General features: G+C 38.4%; 2 protein-coding genes across 2 annotated transcripts in view; both read right to left on the bottom strand.

Annotated features, from left to right (window-relative positions):
• The window catches only part of LOC117008430, a 104,340-nt gene extending 91,542 nt beyond the window's left edge, over nt 1-12,798 (bottom strand). The window contains exons 1-3 of the mRNA XM_033082282.1: nt 12,717-12,798; nt 7,657-7,818; nt 243-325 (exon numbers count right to left, since the gene is read on the bottom strand). Coding sequence (XP_032938173.1) covers nt 243-325; nt 7,657-7,818; nt 12,717-12,780 — 309 coding nt within the window. The 5' untranslated portion in view covers nt 12,781-12,798. The remainder of the gene's footprint in view (nt 1-242; nt 326-7,656; nt 7,819-12,716) is intronic.
• A 350-nt stretch (nt 12,799-13,148) lies between these two features.
• LOC116994675 overlaps nt 13,149-17,492 on the bottom strand; it is a 58,050-nt gene continuing 53,706 nt past the window's right edge. Inside the window, exon 10 of the mRNA XM_033056598.1 lies at nt 13,149-13,424. Within this exon, the coding sequence (XP_032912489.1) occupies nt 13,149-13,424 (276 nt within the window). The remainder of the gene's footprint in view (nt 13,425-17,492) is intronic.

Genomic DNA, 17,492 nt, shown 5'->3' with positions numbered 1-17,492 from the left:
GTCTTTCCTATTCCTCCTTTGAAGTTTCATTGCTGGTGAGATTAGCTGTACAGGAGACAGCAATACACCTGGACTTGTGAAGCCTTATTGTGGCTATAAAAAAATTCACAGGGATAGATTAAAGAAACACAACAACCAGAGCAAGCAAGACCACAAATCATTCTCAAATGGCACATGTAGAAGCTCCAGTAGCTTCTCTGTGAGCTGTGAGGGAGATGGTGATGCTCATATAAGCCCAGTACCTTGTGATGTCCTCCTTGGACTTCCTTCAGACAAAACGAGCCACAGTGCTTGTCAGCATTGCCATGGAGATCTTGGCAATCCTCTGTAAAGGGAAAAAAACAAACAAGCAAAACAAAAAAATTTTAGATTTGTGCACAAGGTCAACCTCTGGAAAGGAAGCAGCTGGGCTTTGATTCCTCTCCTAACAAAATGCTGACTGACTTCAGGCTGATTATTTTTCCCCCTCCATCTGAGTTATAAATAGGTAGTTGTTCCTGTCATACATTCTGGAAGTGTTAGTATGATAACAGGGAGAAGACTTCAGATGCTGTGGTGTTGGAAATAACAATTGCATGGATGAAAAACAGGGGGAGTGGGGGCAAAGTAGAAATAAATAATAGACACAAGAAGAATGACATGAGAGGGTATTTTAAATGTCCCAGGAAGTGTTCTTGAGAAGACAGAAGGAGGTTAATTTTCTCATATGTGCATAGTTGTGGATCAAGAAAGAGGCACAGGGACATGAAATACTTGAATAAACTTTTCTTAGAAAACACAAGACACGTGAACCTCAAGCTCCTGAAAAGTAGTGACCTGTGGAAAGAACAAAAATGTACTCCCACGTCATAGTAAGCAGTGGTGTGGCAAAAATAAAAGTCTATATTACACATTTTAATGTATGGCACATGGAGAATAAGCCAAAAAGACACTTAATAAGTATTTAATTTTTTTTCTTTCTAAGTTATTTTGAGTTCCACACAGTAAAAGACAGTCAAGTGTATTTAAAATCACAGTACAGGAAGGATCTGCTCTTGGGTGTTACAGTGGCTGATACACAATACATGCACATACAACGCCACAGTTTTAAGCCCTGTGTTTGTGTACACACCTATGGATATATTTCTTACTTTCTACATATGTACAGGTGTATATATGTACAGGTGTATATATGTTGAGCATTCTTAGTGAATGAGGACTTTACAGACATTTACATCATCTGGGGTAAAAATGGAGGTTACAGAAAAAAGCAAAACAGCATAAAAAAACAGTTGCTGGGTATGTCACGTGTAGTATAACCTGTTCAAACTGTCTCTACGTATTTTGTATAAGGGATACCTGTGTGCGCCCATAAATGCACATTAAAATATAAATACACCTTTGTAAAGATGGTTCCTGTGGTTTTCTTTGTTTAATTTTTCTTCTTTTTTTTTTTTTTTTTCCCAGTACACAAAAATGGGTTTTCAAACCGCCTTGCTGAAATGATGAATACTTTAACAATGTTTTTGGAGTCAAATGAATAAAGCAGTAATTATCTTGGCAAAAAAAAAAAAAAAGGACAATAAAAAGAATAAAGAAAACAATAATATTCTACATTTGAGAAATGGGAGGGAGAAGGAACTCATGTCTGTTATTTAATCATGGCATGCTCTTTTTATATTTTATTTGTAAGGCTCTGAATGCTCTTTTCTTTCTATACCAGTGAGCTCATTACTTTAATTCCTCATAGATTTCTCTGAACAATTTTTGCTAAGTAAAAACACAATGTAATTCTTCAATGGCTGTAACAGTAAGAAGCTGCTCAAATTAAAGATCAATAAAAAGTACAGAAAAAATCTGTATGAAAATAAATAAATAAAAGAGGAGATGGGGAAATGCCTGCAATTAGACAGGATGAAAAATCTAAAAAGAAATTAAATTTACTTGTAATACATTTCCCATTCTTTTCTTCATGAAAATTACTACTGAAGTGGTTTTTTTTCTGTAATTTAAATGTTAAGCTGCCAGATGTGTGTCTCATGCTTGAAGAGTTGAAGCTTTGCATTATTTAGCATATTAAGATTCACAGAATTTAAAAAAGGGCTCCTTTATTGCCTGGAGGTTCTAATTAAGTAAACCTTAGCCTGGTACATTTAAAACTTGCAATACAAGAGATTTTTACTTCCTTTTTTTTTTCTCAGTAGCCAAATCTCATCAATATAATAAATATGGAAAATACTTACGATGATACAATTTTTCTTTGGCTTGAGGAATTAAACCTATCTATTATTTTAAGAAGTTTTTAATAGAGGCCAGCAATCAGAAAGACATTTAAAGACTCCAGTCTACTTTTTAATCATAGGAGTTGCTCCTACTTAGTGGTTGTGGGGGAGGGAATGTGTCTTATAAAACTGAGCTGTGTAGAAATTGTTTCTTCCACATGCAAAAAACAAAGCAGTTCTAAGAGAGAAACAAGAACCACACAGTTCTTTATTATTAAATTGCATTTTACTTTTTTATAACTTTTTATAATTGACCACAGAAAACTAATAAAGCATTAATTAGCTGCACTATCAGCAATTTGTTCATTGAAGGAGTTGGGACTGCTGCATCAGAAACTGTAATAGCATAGAAATTCCTTTGACATAGAGTACCCATAAATCATACCTTAAATACAGTTATTTTTCCCATTTTAGAAAATGTCAAAGGTGTCAACTTTGTCCAGATATAACACTTAGCAGTGACTATTTTAGTAAATTGACTCAAAATACATTTCGTTCCCTGACAGGGGAACATAATATCATTCATGATAAAAATGAACAATTTGAGGAGGAGAAAACAATACGAAGAAAGAATTATCAAAGACAGGTACCATAGCTGTGACAAAGGCACAGTGTCAGATGTAAATTGCCTGTTAATAGGTTTATTTGGAAGTCAAGAAACATATCCATAAAAGCAGGAAAATATGATTACACCAGAGCATGAAAAAGACAATAAGATTCTTAATCCAAAGTTATGAATCTGTGATCAGCTATTAATAAGACCAGCAGAATAATTTAAATGTCTACATTCATGTAAGACAAATAGCAAAAACAGGGTGGCATTTTCCCCCCCACTGTGGAATGGGCATGACAATACTAATGTCTGGATTTCGAAACTCATGATGATATGAAGGTCATTTGCAGACCTTGACAATGCAGAGAGCAGTCATTTCTGGGTCATATTAAGTCCCAGTCAATAGATGCCACACAGATCAAGCCTGATAAGGGATTCAAAGAAAGAGTCACCTATACAAAATCCCTGAGTTCTCCTGGGTCCTTAGCTTTTACAATACCATGAAAAGAGGTTGGAAACAAAAACATTACTGCTACTCTGTTACCTTTCTCCACATCAGCCTTCTCAAGGCAATGGCAGAGCATAACGGCATGACCTTTAAAATCACCCTTTATAGGGTGTCTTACGACTTTCCTAACCCTTGCAGAATAAAACTTAATCATTTTTTACCCTCTGCATTCAGTCTGGAAGTTATCATCCTTGGTTATGTCTTCTGCAAAAAGTATTGTGGTGCAACAGAAGTGAACCTGTAGAATGAAACCAAGGGTTGGGGTGACACCACTGAACAGTGGGGATCCCACTGTGTGTTGAAGATTTTGCGTCAGACCAGCTTTTTTAGTCTGGTCCTGGTAACTGACAGCCCGTTAATACGTGATACACACAACTAAAGTACATCCCCTTGCTCAGTTTCACGCTAAACACATATAGAGTTCATACTGTAAAATATTTATTATTTATATATGGGGGGCATGGGGAGTCTAAAAGATTTATTTTTATTTTTTTTTAATACAGGCAAAAAGAAATAGCACAGCTAGGAAATTACCTTACACAAGTTTGATGGGGATTACTTCTGATTTATATGGGGTCAAAGAAGAGAAGGAAAGTGCAATCCTTTCTGATAGCTGCAACCTCTCCTTAAGTGAGCAAGAAAGAGTTTTAGAGTGGTGCAATCCAAGATGAAGATCCTATTTAGATTCCCTTCCTAGGAATGCACCAGCCTATGGGGAAATCAAATAGCATGGCAAGAGTTGGAAAATTGAAGAATTTGGATTGTGCGGACTTCAGAACCATAAGCAGGATCTGAATTTGATCCAAATTGGAAAAATCAATGCAATCCTTTATGCAGTCCTGCTCAGAGAAAGAAAAGACAAGCAGAGAAAGAAGTTTCAGCCATATGAAGCACTGCCTCTGGGGCACTACCTGTATTTAAAAATGAGGCGTAAGCAATCTTCATTTCAAAATATCATTTTGCTTCCTTTAAAGTGGCACCCCTGAGGAATTACCAATGAGAACAGGGTTTTTTGATTTTTTTTTGTTTAGGAAATTTTTTTGCATCTGCATACAAATTTTATGTGGAAGCAAACAGCACCTCAGTAGGGAAAGAACATCATTGCAGTATAAGGAGAAATATTACAATGAAGAGTCACTGGTTTTCATAAAATTGTTACTGAAATGCTTGTGAGCATAAATACAATTGTCTCAGCAAAACTATTTCTCACTTATATAAGCACATTTTAACAAATGTAAAGCCTCCTCTCGAAAGGCAATGATAAAATTAGAATTAAGCTGGTTTTATGTTTGGTATTTTGATATGGAAGGAACATCTCAATAAATTCTGGATACAGTTTCTGAGTGTTATCTGCTGCTACTGTAGTAACCCTTGATTAGCCTGATGCCATCTTTACTTAGATGTTACACTGAAGTTTACTCTGGCAGAAATGTCTTTTGATGGCACAAAAGGATACAATTCACTTCCCAATGTTTCGCCACAAATGCAGGAAGGGTGATGAATTTGAAATCTTAAATATGAACAATGTTGAAAGTCTTACTTTCAGTACTCAGTTTATTTTAGAAGAGAAATATCAAGCATAAGATTCCTTCTGAGGTAGAAGATCTGAAAATAGAGGTAAAAACTTTATCCTGGGTATGCCCTAGAAAGGTGATAGAATAGAGAGTTGAAGGAATCACAGAGGTTCTGTCAAACCCAAAAAGAGCAGAATGCCAGTTGCTCATAACAGTTTGACTAACAATATTTAGGAGAAATATTTCATATGTTTCCAGGGGTTTTACTTGTGGCACATGCATAACTGGGGGCTTTGATAAAAGAAACTAGGCTTCATATGAGAGAAAAGCTGGGGATAAGGTGCCTGCTGGGATGAGCACTGGTGGAGAAAAAAATTCAGGCACTGTTGAAACCTCAAATTAAACATCAGGTACAGTATGAATTCTAGTTTATATGTCATGCTGCAGAAAGCATCAGGGAATTTCAAAATTAAGGTTTTTTTCTCTCCATTGTTCTGACCACAGATAATTAGTTTAGTGGTGACATTACTAACAGAGCTCCATCACAGAAAATCTACACTTTAGTGATGTGACTTTCGAAACGAGTTTTTCATTAAAACAATATGCAATAGATGCAGAATCAGAAACTGAGCTTGTCAAGAAAAATTTCTGTTGTCTCATGAATAAAGATAAACAAAAACTTTTTTCACCTAATTCAAAGTCCATGGATATTTTGGAGACCTGCTTATAGTTCAGATAAACTCTGAATTTTTTTTTTTTTAGTCCTCAGTCAATTATAGTATTAACCCTTAAATATACCTAGTCAGAGTCAGATATGATGATGATGCAAAATAATGCCCTTTGTACCTTGCTTTGATAAAGGTTTTGGTATCTCAGTACCTCTCCAAATCAGGTCACTTCTGTAACTGCAACACTTCAGGGTATTTGTAAGAGAATGTCTTGAACTGAAAACATGGGTTCTAAAATGCTGTGTTTGCCACTGGGACTCTGCCAAACTCCACATAAATATTTTGAATAAAAATTCAACATGCTAGTTTTAGATCTAGGTAAATATTAGTGATGGGAAGATGGGAGAAGGAATACCTGTCTACCTGCACAACTTATTATTGGGTTTTGAGACACACTCTAAAGGTGGAAACATCCAAATGTTGTCAAGGAAGAGAAATCAGAAAAAAAAAATAAAGCAGACAAAAACAAATGTCAAATACCACTAAACATTATTTCAAAACCCTTTTGTTCATGTAGGTTACTTATGTTTTTACTATTTTGATTATTTTAATCTGCTTTGCACAACTAATGTTGGGAAAATGAACAAAATAAATTTCAAAGTAGATTCTACTAATGTAGAAGCTAAATAAATTTTCTAAGCTAGGGCTTAGAAGAACCAACATCTAGAAAAGACGTGTTAGGTGTTGATCCTATCAGGACATGTAATGAGAACATTGAAAGATTTTAATATTTTTATTACATTTTTCTGGTTTTCTCAACATTTTGTCACAAACATGCTTTTAACAAAAAATGACACCAGCTCTGTATTCTACAGCTCATGCATCTCTGATAGTCAATATCAATATTCAGCATTTAAAAATCCTGGCTTGGTAATGCCACACTAGCTCTTACCTCTATTTGTGCCCACTTAACATGAGATACTCAGCACATGCACCTATAACAGCAGATGCATAGTTCTAGCCTTCCTGGACAGTCAACAGAGAAGGATGGGTCCAAAGAAATTATTTTTGAATGACATTCCATGGGTTGCTGTGAAAAGGAAGCTGGTATTGGCTTCAAACTGACATTCATCCAAAATTCTACTGCATCATTTCAGGGAGCCCATAGGCTTGAAGATGAGAACAAGCTACTGTTTACACAGACAAGAGGTAGCTTTCAGACCTCAGGTAGCTCTCTCTTACCTAATATTTCGTAGTCGAGTGTCTAGTCATGACCTATTACAGCTTCCTGGTACAGAAGGAAAGTCACCCTCTCCCTTCAAAAAGTGTGATTAATTTAGTCTCACTTGCACTTTCATCTCTACGCACTGGCCTGGCCTATGAAGTGGGAGTAGACATGGATATATCCTTGGTACCTTCAAATCCCTGCCCCATGGTAAGTCATGCTGGTCTTTGTGCTTAGGAGAGGACCTAGGGGTTGTATTACTCAATTCTCAGATAAATACTATTTACCTGGGACTTAAAAACTAAACAAAAAACAAACTAACAAAATAAAAAGTCCCCAAATCAACCAATAAAAACAAATAAACAAATTCAAGGCAAAAAACCCCCCACAACAGCAACTTGCAAGCCTTTGCCCTCAGAAGAAATCCCATGCCCCAGAAACAAATGTTACCTGATGCAAATACACACAGGCACTTTTATGTAATTTAGCTCAGCACAATTAACAAAGGATATTGCTATTAATGTGCTGCAGGAAGAAAAAGTACTTCCCAAGCACCTAACAGCAACATGTTGTGATCCATGGATATAAATGACCAAATAAAATGAAAGGATGTAAAAATGTCACGGAAACACCAGCCATAATCTAATGTTGTCAGTGCGCTGCACACACACCTTGTAATTACTAACACATTTGGCCTACAAATATATTTTAGACAGGGGAGTCCACTGCTTCTGTACCTTTTTGCCTGAGTTGCTTTTGATCCCTAACAATTGATTTAAATTCTTCCATCACTTCCTTTGCCCAGTGAAATAATGATGAGATGATATCACAGGGTGAGGGGAAGGCAAATGGGGGTATTTACACACATGCCAAGCAGATCAACTCACAAACTTTCAGTAAATTAAGTAATGCAATAAAAGTCCTAACCTGCTGGAAGCATTTTAAGCTCTTCTCTTTTCCTCACAGCTTCTTCTGACACACACGCTTCTCCTCCTTTCGCAGCATTAAACTGCTTTCCCACTTCCTCTACAACAGTGGGAATACTTCCCTTATGGGTGTCAGGATCTTTCGGGGAGGTCAGAGGTTGCCCTGCAGAGGAAATGACAAGCTGTGAAACGTAAAAGAACAATTCCTTCCACATGTTCCCTTGCTCCAGGAGCAGTAAGGGGTTGTCGGCTAGCATCACGATGGGATGGGCCAGGCCTTTGTCTTAGCAGTCCTGTCAAAACTAATTTACAATTAAAGACCTGCGCAACTGTTTAAAGCTTTACAGCCCTGGTGAGTTTCAAGGACTGTTGAAGCCAAGTCGTACAAACCAACCTTATTATTAACAGCCAGGCAGACAGACAGAAGGAAGACAGACCAAAAAATACTCTAAACTAAATAGTATCTTAATACTCTACTCTGGTACAGTAACCAGAAAAACCTGAAAATGATCTCTCTGTATAATATTTGTTTCTGTTATAAGCTCATAGTCAGAAAACTAAAGACATCTCAGTGGTTCTAGCTTTTTCTTCTGGTTGATGCATAGGGCATAGGAGCCACATGCACTGCTGCTAGACAGCAAACCTTGTAAGGGGAAAGAAAAAAATTCAGTGCAAGGAAAAAATGAGATATTTGTTCATTTTTAAAAAATAAGTGTTCTTAAAACCATTCACTAACACTGTATATTTTTTTTTCTTTTTGCTCCCACAGTAGAGCAGGGGTGTATAAGGGACAAGCAGACTTTCTGGAAAGAAAATTTTAGCATCAGAAAATCTGCATGTAGGTGTTTAGTCCAAAAACTGCTGAGGTAGTGTAAGTCTTTCTATGTGACAAATCTGCCCAGCCAAGCAATAGCAACAAACATTTCTGCCGGCCCAGTTGCTGGGAGCAGTGTATTCATGGTAGTGTAGCACTGTACCAGTTCTATCACAGCAAAATCATCCTTCTGCTGGGACCAAACTAGTCTGGTGGCTACCTTTGAACACTTTCCCTCAAAATCTTGTCTGATAACACCTCTCCCCCAGCATGGTCAGGCTAAGTAAAACTCCTTTCTTGATTTTACACTCCAGAGCTTGGGATAATTACTGCTCAAAAAATATGCACAATTAGTCATGACTCTTTAGGTTCACCAAAAATACACAAAAGTTAGCGCTAAAAAATAAAAAATACTGTTTCAGTATCCTAATCCACAGTGACTGATCGACCTTTTACCTTATAAGCACCTTTGTTAGGTCTTGAGTGCACATCAATACATGCTAGTACAGTGCTGACCGTAACTTCAGGACTTCAAAATGGCCAATCTTTAATTGGTATGAATAAATCAACTGGAATGAGAAAGGTTTTCCTTTGGTTCTAAAAACTACAGTGGATAAAACCATACCTAGCCTTCCACTTGCCCATTCTATCTGATCACAAGTTCAGATGGGCACAATTGGTGCTTGTGTGGCATGCCAGATCAACAGCACAGCTGCAAAAGCAAGCATTTGGATGAAGGCTCCCAACAAATGTGGAGCAACACTTTCCAAATGAGCCTTGTCTGACCTGAAAGGGTTTGAGCTGTAGAACTAATATATGAATGCTGTCCATCCACTTTTCTGAGGATGAAAGGGCTGCCAATTTCAAGCAATACTGTTATGCTGACATTTTGCACATGTGAATACCCTCTTCCTGTGGATGCTGAAGTCAAAAGGGGTCTTGCTAGATTTCACTGTGAGAATGTTTTCTTGATAGATTTGTATATTTACTATTTATGTGGAAACTCACAGTTTTGAAGTTTTCATGAATTTTAGAAGCCCTTGTTACTTAGATCCAAGCCTACCAACATTCTTCTTTCTACTGGAGCTGTTACCACCTTTCACACAATAGTAGATAATTAATTCTACTCCAAAATTTTAACTTATTCTCTGACAGAGACTGTTGTTCCTGTAAGGGGCAACAGATCAACAGCAGAATATTTTCCTAAGAAAAGGAAAGGATGGTGGTGGAGAAAGCAGAAGCTGTCTTCTGCCATGAATGTCTTAGAGAACACCACTTCAAAAGAATGGAGAGAAGATATGGTTTGAGCTAAGGGACATGCCAGATCTGATAATGTGCATCTGTGATCTGCAAAGGAGGTAGAATGAGAGGCATTATGTTGCATTTCCCTGCACTGTGCTCTAGACTAGAAAGCCTGTGCAGAGGGAAGAGCTTTACCTACATGGATCTGTGGCTTAAAAGAATAATCTAGCCTGGAGTTAATGGAAATAATATAAAGGTTCTGTTTTAAACTTATAAAACCAAGACAAACTTGAAGTGAAGGCTAAAACACCTCTCCTAACCTGCTTTATTTCGCTTATATGTTGCAGTACCACATATGGTATTGATATATAACATCACTCACTATTTAGACTACTGCAGTAGGGTGAGTTACAGAGCACCCGTCTTCATTTAGACTGTTCTTGATTTCTCTGGTTTGTGTCTCAACCTTAATGTCATTCTAACAGAGTTTTTTCCTCCCCACCCCAGTTTTTGGTGGTTTAACAGATATAATATTGCATTTATAGGGCATATCAATGTGCGACAGCTTGCCACAGATCATAAACACATTTTTCTGTGGGAAATGTTGAAGTTGTGATTTTCACCACGTGATCTCCAGTTCTCCAAGGTTTGTTCCTTTAATTGTAAATAGCCAGAAAGTCATCAAGCTAGCATTTAATAAACTTTTAATTTGAAATGGATTACCACATGTTGTGTTTGTTTACCCATTATTAAATCTCTTAGCAACATATCACCAGCAGAAACAGCATACTGTAGTACTGCATAGATACATTAAAAAACAAACCCATGGGGGATATTGGCAGCTAATAATATCTTTAAAGAACGCTCCAAGAAAAATAAATAAATACAAGCAATATCAAAAATTACTCCTAAAATTTTTGTTTGTGCAAATCTGGTGGGCAGGAAATTTACAAATCTTCCATGATCGCCTTATCAGCAAATTTCAGAGGTCTACATGCAAAATAGGACATACACGAATGCTCTTTTTCAGTACAGTATTTTCATGACCATAAGGCGTACCAGACTATAAGGCGCACCCCCCGGGAGTCGGCAAATTTTGCAACTTTGTAGATCAGATAAGGTGCACCAGACTATAAGGCGCACTTTTTTTTTTGCAGCGAGGCTCTGCCCCCAGCTTCCCCCACGCAGTTGCTGGACGAGGCCCTGACTCAACCCGGCAGCTATGGGCCCCCAGGCCCGCCTGTACCCGGTGGGGCCGGGCTACGCCTGCCGCTGCTTGGCCCCGCCTCCCCAGGGCCGTGCTATGCCTGCCACTGCTCCGTGCAGCCTCCCCCAGGGCCCAGGCACGCCTGCCGCTGCTCGGTCCCCCCTCCCCGGGGCCGGGGTATGCCCCTCGCCACTCTGTGCAGCCTCCCCCGGGGCCGGGCTATGCCCACCGCTGCTTGGCTCCGCCTCCCTGAACTTTTTTCTGAACTTTTGCCCATATATAAGGCACACCGGACTATAAGGCGCACTTCCGGGTTTGGGTGAAAATTTTAGTCAAAAGGGTGCGCCTATAGTCATGAAATTACCGTACTTAAAAACATGTCTTTCTTGAATTTTCAAATGGAGCATCATGAGTTTTTTTCCAAGTGTTTCCAAAAAGCATAACCTATTTAGCTGCACCCTCTATGTGCATTTCCATACGCATGTGAAGATTGATGGTAGGACCAAACAATTAAGAGTTTGCCCATAATTCTTCACTGTTAAGAGCTGCCTGCAATTCTACCTTTTGGATCCACTATTCATGGTTTGGAGCATCTCAAAGCAAGTTGGCAGATATGTAGAAGATATATGACAACAAAAAAGACCTTAATCCTCAGTATAGTGAATGTTTGCACCTCCATGCTTCTCTTATCAGAGTGGTTATATAAAAGCCTTTTGATCACAGTGCAGTTGCTGTTTAGCCTAAAAGCATCTCAAGGGCAAACCTCATTTTCATTATCTCTTAAATCACCACCAACTGTCTGAAAAATACTTCTCCTGGACTCTTTTCAAGTTATGCTTCCAACCTGAGCTGCCCATTTCCCATGCTAAATGATCATTGCTTATGTGCTCTCTTTCTTTCCATAACCTCACCTTTCTCCCTCTGTGCTGTCTACAGTGCATCACTACTGCCATTCTCAAATGCTCAAGGAACCTCTGAAGAACTAATTCTCTGTTTCAGATCTGCTCATAGTAGTCACACATACACCACAATCTATGGGTTGGCTTCAATTCATTAAACAAGAGGTAATATAGAAATATCTCTATAGCAAAAATGAATTCCTTTTGTTCATGGCAGTCTGATCCCACATACTGAAAAAAGAAAAGAACAACAGTAGTGTCCTGCCATTCTTCTCATTACTGGATTTATACCAGTAGAGGAGCAATTTGTGAGTTTACTGCAATATGGTCAGCTGTGTCCTTGGTGTAGTTACATCAGAGCATTCACAGAGCCCAGGGAGGATCAGTCTAAAGTGAACACTAAGAGAATTTTTAGGAAAGCTTCTGGAGAGGCCTGCTGTACACAAGCAAATGATAATTGCCCTTCCTATGGGTTATCACTTGATTGAATCCTAACAGAATTTCAGAGGAGTAGCATAAGGCATGTTTCTGATGCCAGAACTATCTCCCTGCCAAATCTGAAGTCCTTCTTGTAGCCCAGGGAGGTGCTAAAGTTCTTCCAGAAGTACACAAAAAAGCATCTTTTTCTTTTCTCTTCCTGTAAGCTTGGTGCCATAAACAGCTGAACTGTTATTGCTGTAACATTCCAAGCATTATTCAGCCTTAAGCATAGGCCAGCATGGCCATTCCATCCTCAGCAGTGAGGCTGGTTTGAATTGCTCACACCTGAAAACAATGTTAAACCACCTTAATAAAAATCCAGCTTAACAAGAACAATAATGACTAGCCAACATTGAAATGAAACTATGGGTTGATCCAGCAAAAACCTGAATGTAAACATCAAAGTTTGAATCCATCACCTTGTGGTCCAGACTGTACAAGCTTTTCTGAGACACCATTTTTTTCAGCAGTGCTTGAATACATGAGAAGTTCAGGTGGCAGATGAACACGTGTACCACAGTTATTTTGCTTATCTGAATCCTGTGGTAGTTTAATTACCTATGAACAGAAGGGAAGAAAAAGGCAGTTCAGAACTCCACAAAGCAAAAACATGCTTGTTGTACACTGTTTGTGAAGCTTAGCAGTCCAGGTGTTGCTGTAAGAATTTTAGGACGTTCTTGTTTCTCTGCAGTCCATTTACTACAGTTTTCTCCCATATAATTTTCCCATGTATGTCTTCACCATGCTCACTGATTAAAGCAGACATTCCAGTAAATGGGAGATGAGCCACAATCCAATTTCAGAATCAAAAAGAAAGATGTAGAGAAAATTAAACTTTTTTATTATGTTTTTTAAATACAAACCTGAAAGTAGAGATTGCATAACCAATGATCCAAGTCCTGAGAAATAAAATTTTCAATTTTTTTTAATCGGTCAATTTTGGAGTCATAATGGCCTCTAAGGAAGGGACATTTAAATTTTCCTTCCAAAGCATTGAAATTGTTATCACATAAGGGAAAAGCTCCCCATCCCACTTCTCGATCAATCCAGGTATAGGTGCCACGAAGAAGGAAGAGTTCAAAGAGGAGTACCATGCCTGGTTTCACAGCTTTTCTATGTGGTAGAACCTAGTAAAGGAGAAAAAAAAGATTTATTTATTTATTTATTTATTTGTTACGAAACATCACAAGGGAACTGACTTTCTTTTATCATATAAAGCTCTAGCAACTTCATACCTTTGGTCCAATTTTGCACGCTAAACCAATTAGCAACTCTTTCCAAAAAGCATATATTTGAACAATTTTCCACTCCTACAAAAAATGCTGTGCTTTTTCTTGTGTGGTTATTTTATTATTTCTTTTTTTTTTTTTTTTTTCCCTTGGCTTTCAGGAAGCATTTATTTTCTGTCTTTATTTACCAGTGGTGGAAAACATTGCCATTAGAAATCTTTCAGACAGAGCAACAACCAACGAGGAAATCTGAGGTGTCCCTGTGAGGGTTTCCTGAGATTCACCACTGGATTTGTCTTGCTGCAGCTTTGGAAAGTTCATCCAAACACCCAATAAGAACACTTGCAAACTTGCTCCTCACTGAGTCACAAAATCTTCTCCACCCAATTGTGGGAATGATGTTGGTACTTAATAGCCTTCTTCCTTTGAATTAAAGCTCTTAGTGAAAAGAACGTGAACCTCAGTGTAGGGTTTAAAAGGATTTTGAGGTAAAAAGTTCTCAGAGAGAACTGGCAAACACAGTTTACACTTTTCATAAGATAGGTATAGATGTTCTTCTGAGCAGCTTGGAGGTGTGGAAAAGGGTTACCAATGCCTTGGGGCCTGGAGCAATTGTGTTCCCATGGCAAAGACTTGAAATCTAGTGGTGAAGAAACACCCTGAAGTAGTGAACTTATGTAAATCCCTCTGTAAGGTTTTGGCGGGTACAGAAGAAAGAAGGGCAAACACAAAGAAAAGGAAATCTGGTCCTATGCCACATTTTTACTGTTTTCTTTAATGCAGGTGGGCATTGACCCAGGTCCTGTTGAACAGTTCTAATACATTCAAAAGGACAAATAGAACAAAATCCACACAAAAGCTAGAACACAGAAGGTGACTACCATCATACCCAGGCTAACAGTTGTGAAGGGTAGGGGAGCAAATACATCAGTCACATCCTTCACACAGTGAAACATCTGCTTCACCACTGCTTTTACACATTCTCCTGAGAGAACTCTGACTGCCTAATCTCTTAAATAAACAATCCTGGATGCCTCTTTAATAGAGACCATTTTCTGTTATTTGCATGTTTTTCATATTTTATTGTTCCCATTTCAGTCCTCACAGTTCATAGCAGCAAATGCCTTGGTACACTTGCCTGCTCAACACTACCTTGCCTTCCAGCCAAGGCAAAGAAAGATGAGCATGTTCTCCTTTTCTCCCCGCTGTGAACACATACTTGCAGAAGGCCACAATACTCAGGAGCATCCAATCTCTCTTAATATCCTGTACTCAGTACTTCTTGGAAGTCAAGAATGACACCTCCAAATAGAAGAAATCCATTCAAAACAATCACCCACTATGAACAGCCTAAAATTCTAAAAGTTTACTTAAATTAGCAGCGATTTCCTCAACCAGACAACATTGTGCAGCCAATAATCATCCACAAATCTTTAGTGCTTCATGTATTTCTGCATGTAAGTACACACCTCAAAACAGTTCGTTCTTGATGCGTATATTGGAATACAAGCATCACTTCTTTTATACTCCTGACTGAACAGTAGGTAAGATAACAAGCATAACTCAGGCGCAGCCAAGCTTTTCGTCTCTTTTTCTGAAGCAGCATGGGATTTGCCTACACCAATAACTGCCATGTTAGGAGATGACAAGTTTTGCTGCATTCTACAACTTTTTTTGAAGAAGGGAATATAAATTATTATTTCTAATAATATGCTTTCCTTTTCAAGTGTTATATTGGGATTAGATAATAGCAAAGTCATTTGAGGAAATATTTTTAAATTATAAATATTGTCATTATTATGTATGTGTACTTTATATTAATTATGTAAATATATTCTAAGACTTAGTGTAGGCTTAAAATGAAACAGAAGCATCTGTTGAAAAATGCCATAACCCTGTGGCAGCTGCTATTAAACCATTAACAGTATCAGGTTTCATTTAAACCAGATTTACCATTTTCTGTAACAGCCCGTGGGAAAGCTAAAAACATTACGCACAAATTACTGACAAAAGAGATCCTTAATCAAGCCATACATTTCATTTGGCTAGCTGGGTGCTAGATAGTAACCCCTGTGCTACAAATTAAAGGTGATGGTTACAAGGCTGTGATCAAAGACAGCTACCTGCAATATCGAACAGTCCCAAAGCATTTGCAGATGAAATCACCACTGTACCACAGCACCTTTTTCAGTTTCTCTCTTGCTTTTCAGGCTTACTCTTTTCTTAAGAATAATTCAATAGTATATGGTCTTCTGCTAGCTTACATATAAACCAACAGCAGTCAAGCAGCTGGTGTAAGGGTAATCATTGTCACAATTAGAATTGTATTTCTTTGTTTCTGGTTCAGTTATTCTTCATTTGCTGTAAGCTTTTATCCTGGACCTGGACTGCAGACTCACTCTTTGGGACTGGAAGTATCCATTTGTTTACAGTTCCAGGAGCTCGGTGTTTAAACCACACCATGATGGAAACACAGAATCACAAAACATAGGAAAGAACTTTATAATATACCCATCTGCTACAAGGTCTGAGATTGCAAAGACTACTGGGAGTCCTTAAGCATGAACTCTGGGTGCCTGACCCAGGTAGGACAGTGTCACACATCTCAGCTTACACAGACAAATAAAACATACCTGACAAATAAGAAATTTCTTCCTGTTGAACCCGTACAAAAATCCCAGCCAAGCCTCTGCCTGTTACTCTGTACCACCATACCAAGCATTCATGCAGGTGCCTTTGGGTCCATGCTAAACCTTTCCCACTGCCACTATGAACACGCTCTCTGTCACAGCTCACTGTCCCTGGGAAACCCTGGGAGAGAGGAGAGAGCTCGATTCTCTGGCACCTGCCCTTCATTAGCCTCTGCTAGGCTGTGAGTTGGGATTTGGGGCAGGGCCAGCACAGCCCTTAGGCATGGATGCGCAAAGGCATTTAGTCAGATAGCTCAGATTGAAATCCACAGACCTTGGATGCCTGCATGCCTCTGTGGGTTTGAGCTGTACCTGAGCTCTCAGGTACAGAGCAGGCAACAGCTCAAGTAAGTAGAGGAGGATGGGGATCAGTTATTGCTTCCTTTCAGGAGACTCAGCAGTGCCTGGTATAGACAACGCACAGGCAGCTCAAACTGAGCAGTTTGTTCTGATGGATTGTTTTGCTTATGAAAAAAAAATAAAATTAGCAGTTATATTTTCCCTGCTGGTGCCAACCTCATTTGAGGCACTATCTGGTAAATTAATCCACAAGTCTGCACCAACACTGCTGACATACAAAGAGCATATACTACCCAAGGACAGCTTCTTGGGTTTTGAGGGGTCTGCTATCCAGCAATTTACCTCAATATTTCCTCTTGCTCAGGTCAAATTTCCACTGAGGTCTGTGAGGTATAGAGACTTTTACAGCCCTGTGAAAGCATTGAGCACCCCCCTTTAAGTGGTGTAATTTCTTCTGCAAAGAGAGATGCGGCAGAGAATAAATAATGCTTGTGTGTGCCTGCACAGGCACAAGTAATACTTCTTAGTCTGCAGTTAACAGTGTTGCATTTAATTGAATTAAATCATAATGAACTAAAATTATCTCCTGCCACTATTTCTGAATTCAACTGTTTTATATCAGTTTTATTGTCATATATCTTACTTCCCCATATGCCACCATAGTTTCACTCTATAGAGAGAATGAATTCTATTTGAATATTTCAATAAACATATCCAGTGTGAGTTTTTGAGGGTTTTTGTCTGACTTACTCTTGGGCTTTAACCTTGCCAGAGAAGAAATAAACTTTCTTCATCCCTCTGCACCTTCAAATGTTTTAAATTTAGGGAAAAAAAGCGGACAAAAGTCAGACCACTTATTCATATCACACAAAAAATTGACCACTGCAACTCAAACAGAGTTAAAATATGTTATGGCAATTCAATATTTACTTATTATAGAGAAGAATCTTGGAAAATACCATATAAACTAATATCC

Source organism: Catharus ustulatus, chromosome 1 (assembly GCF_009819885.2).
Source record: "Catharus ustulatus isolate bCatUst1 chromosome 1, bCatUst1.pri.v2, whole genome shotgun sequence".
In the NCBI taxonomy this organism is placed as follows: domain Eukaryota; kingdom Metazoa; phylum Chordata; class Aves; order Passeriformes; family Turdidae; genus Catharus; species Catharus ustulatus.
Note: the sequence above shows the minus strand (reverse complement) of the source record. Positions and strands in the feature narration are given on the sequence as shown.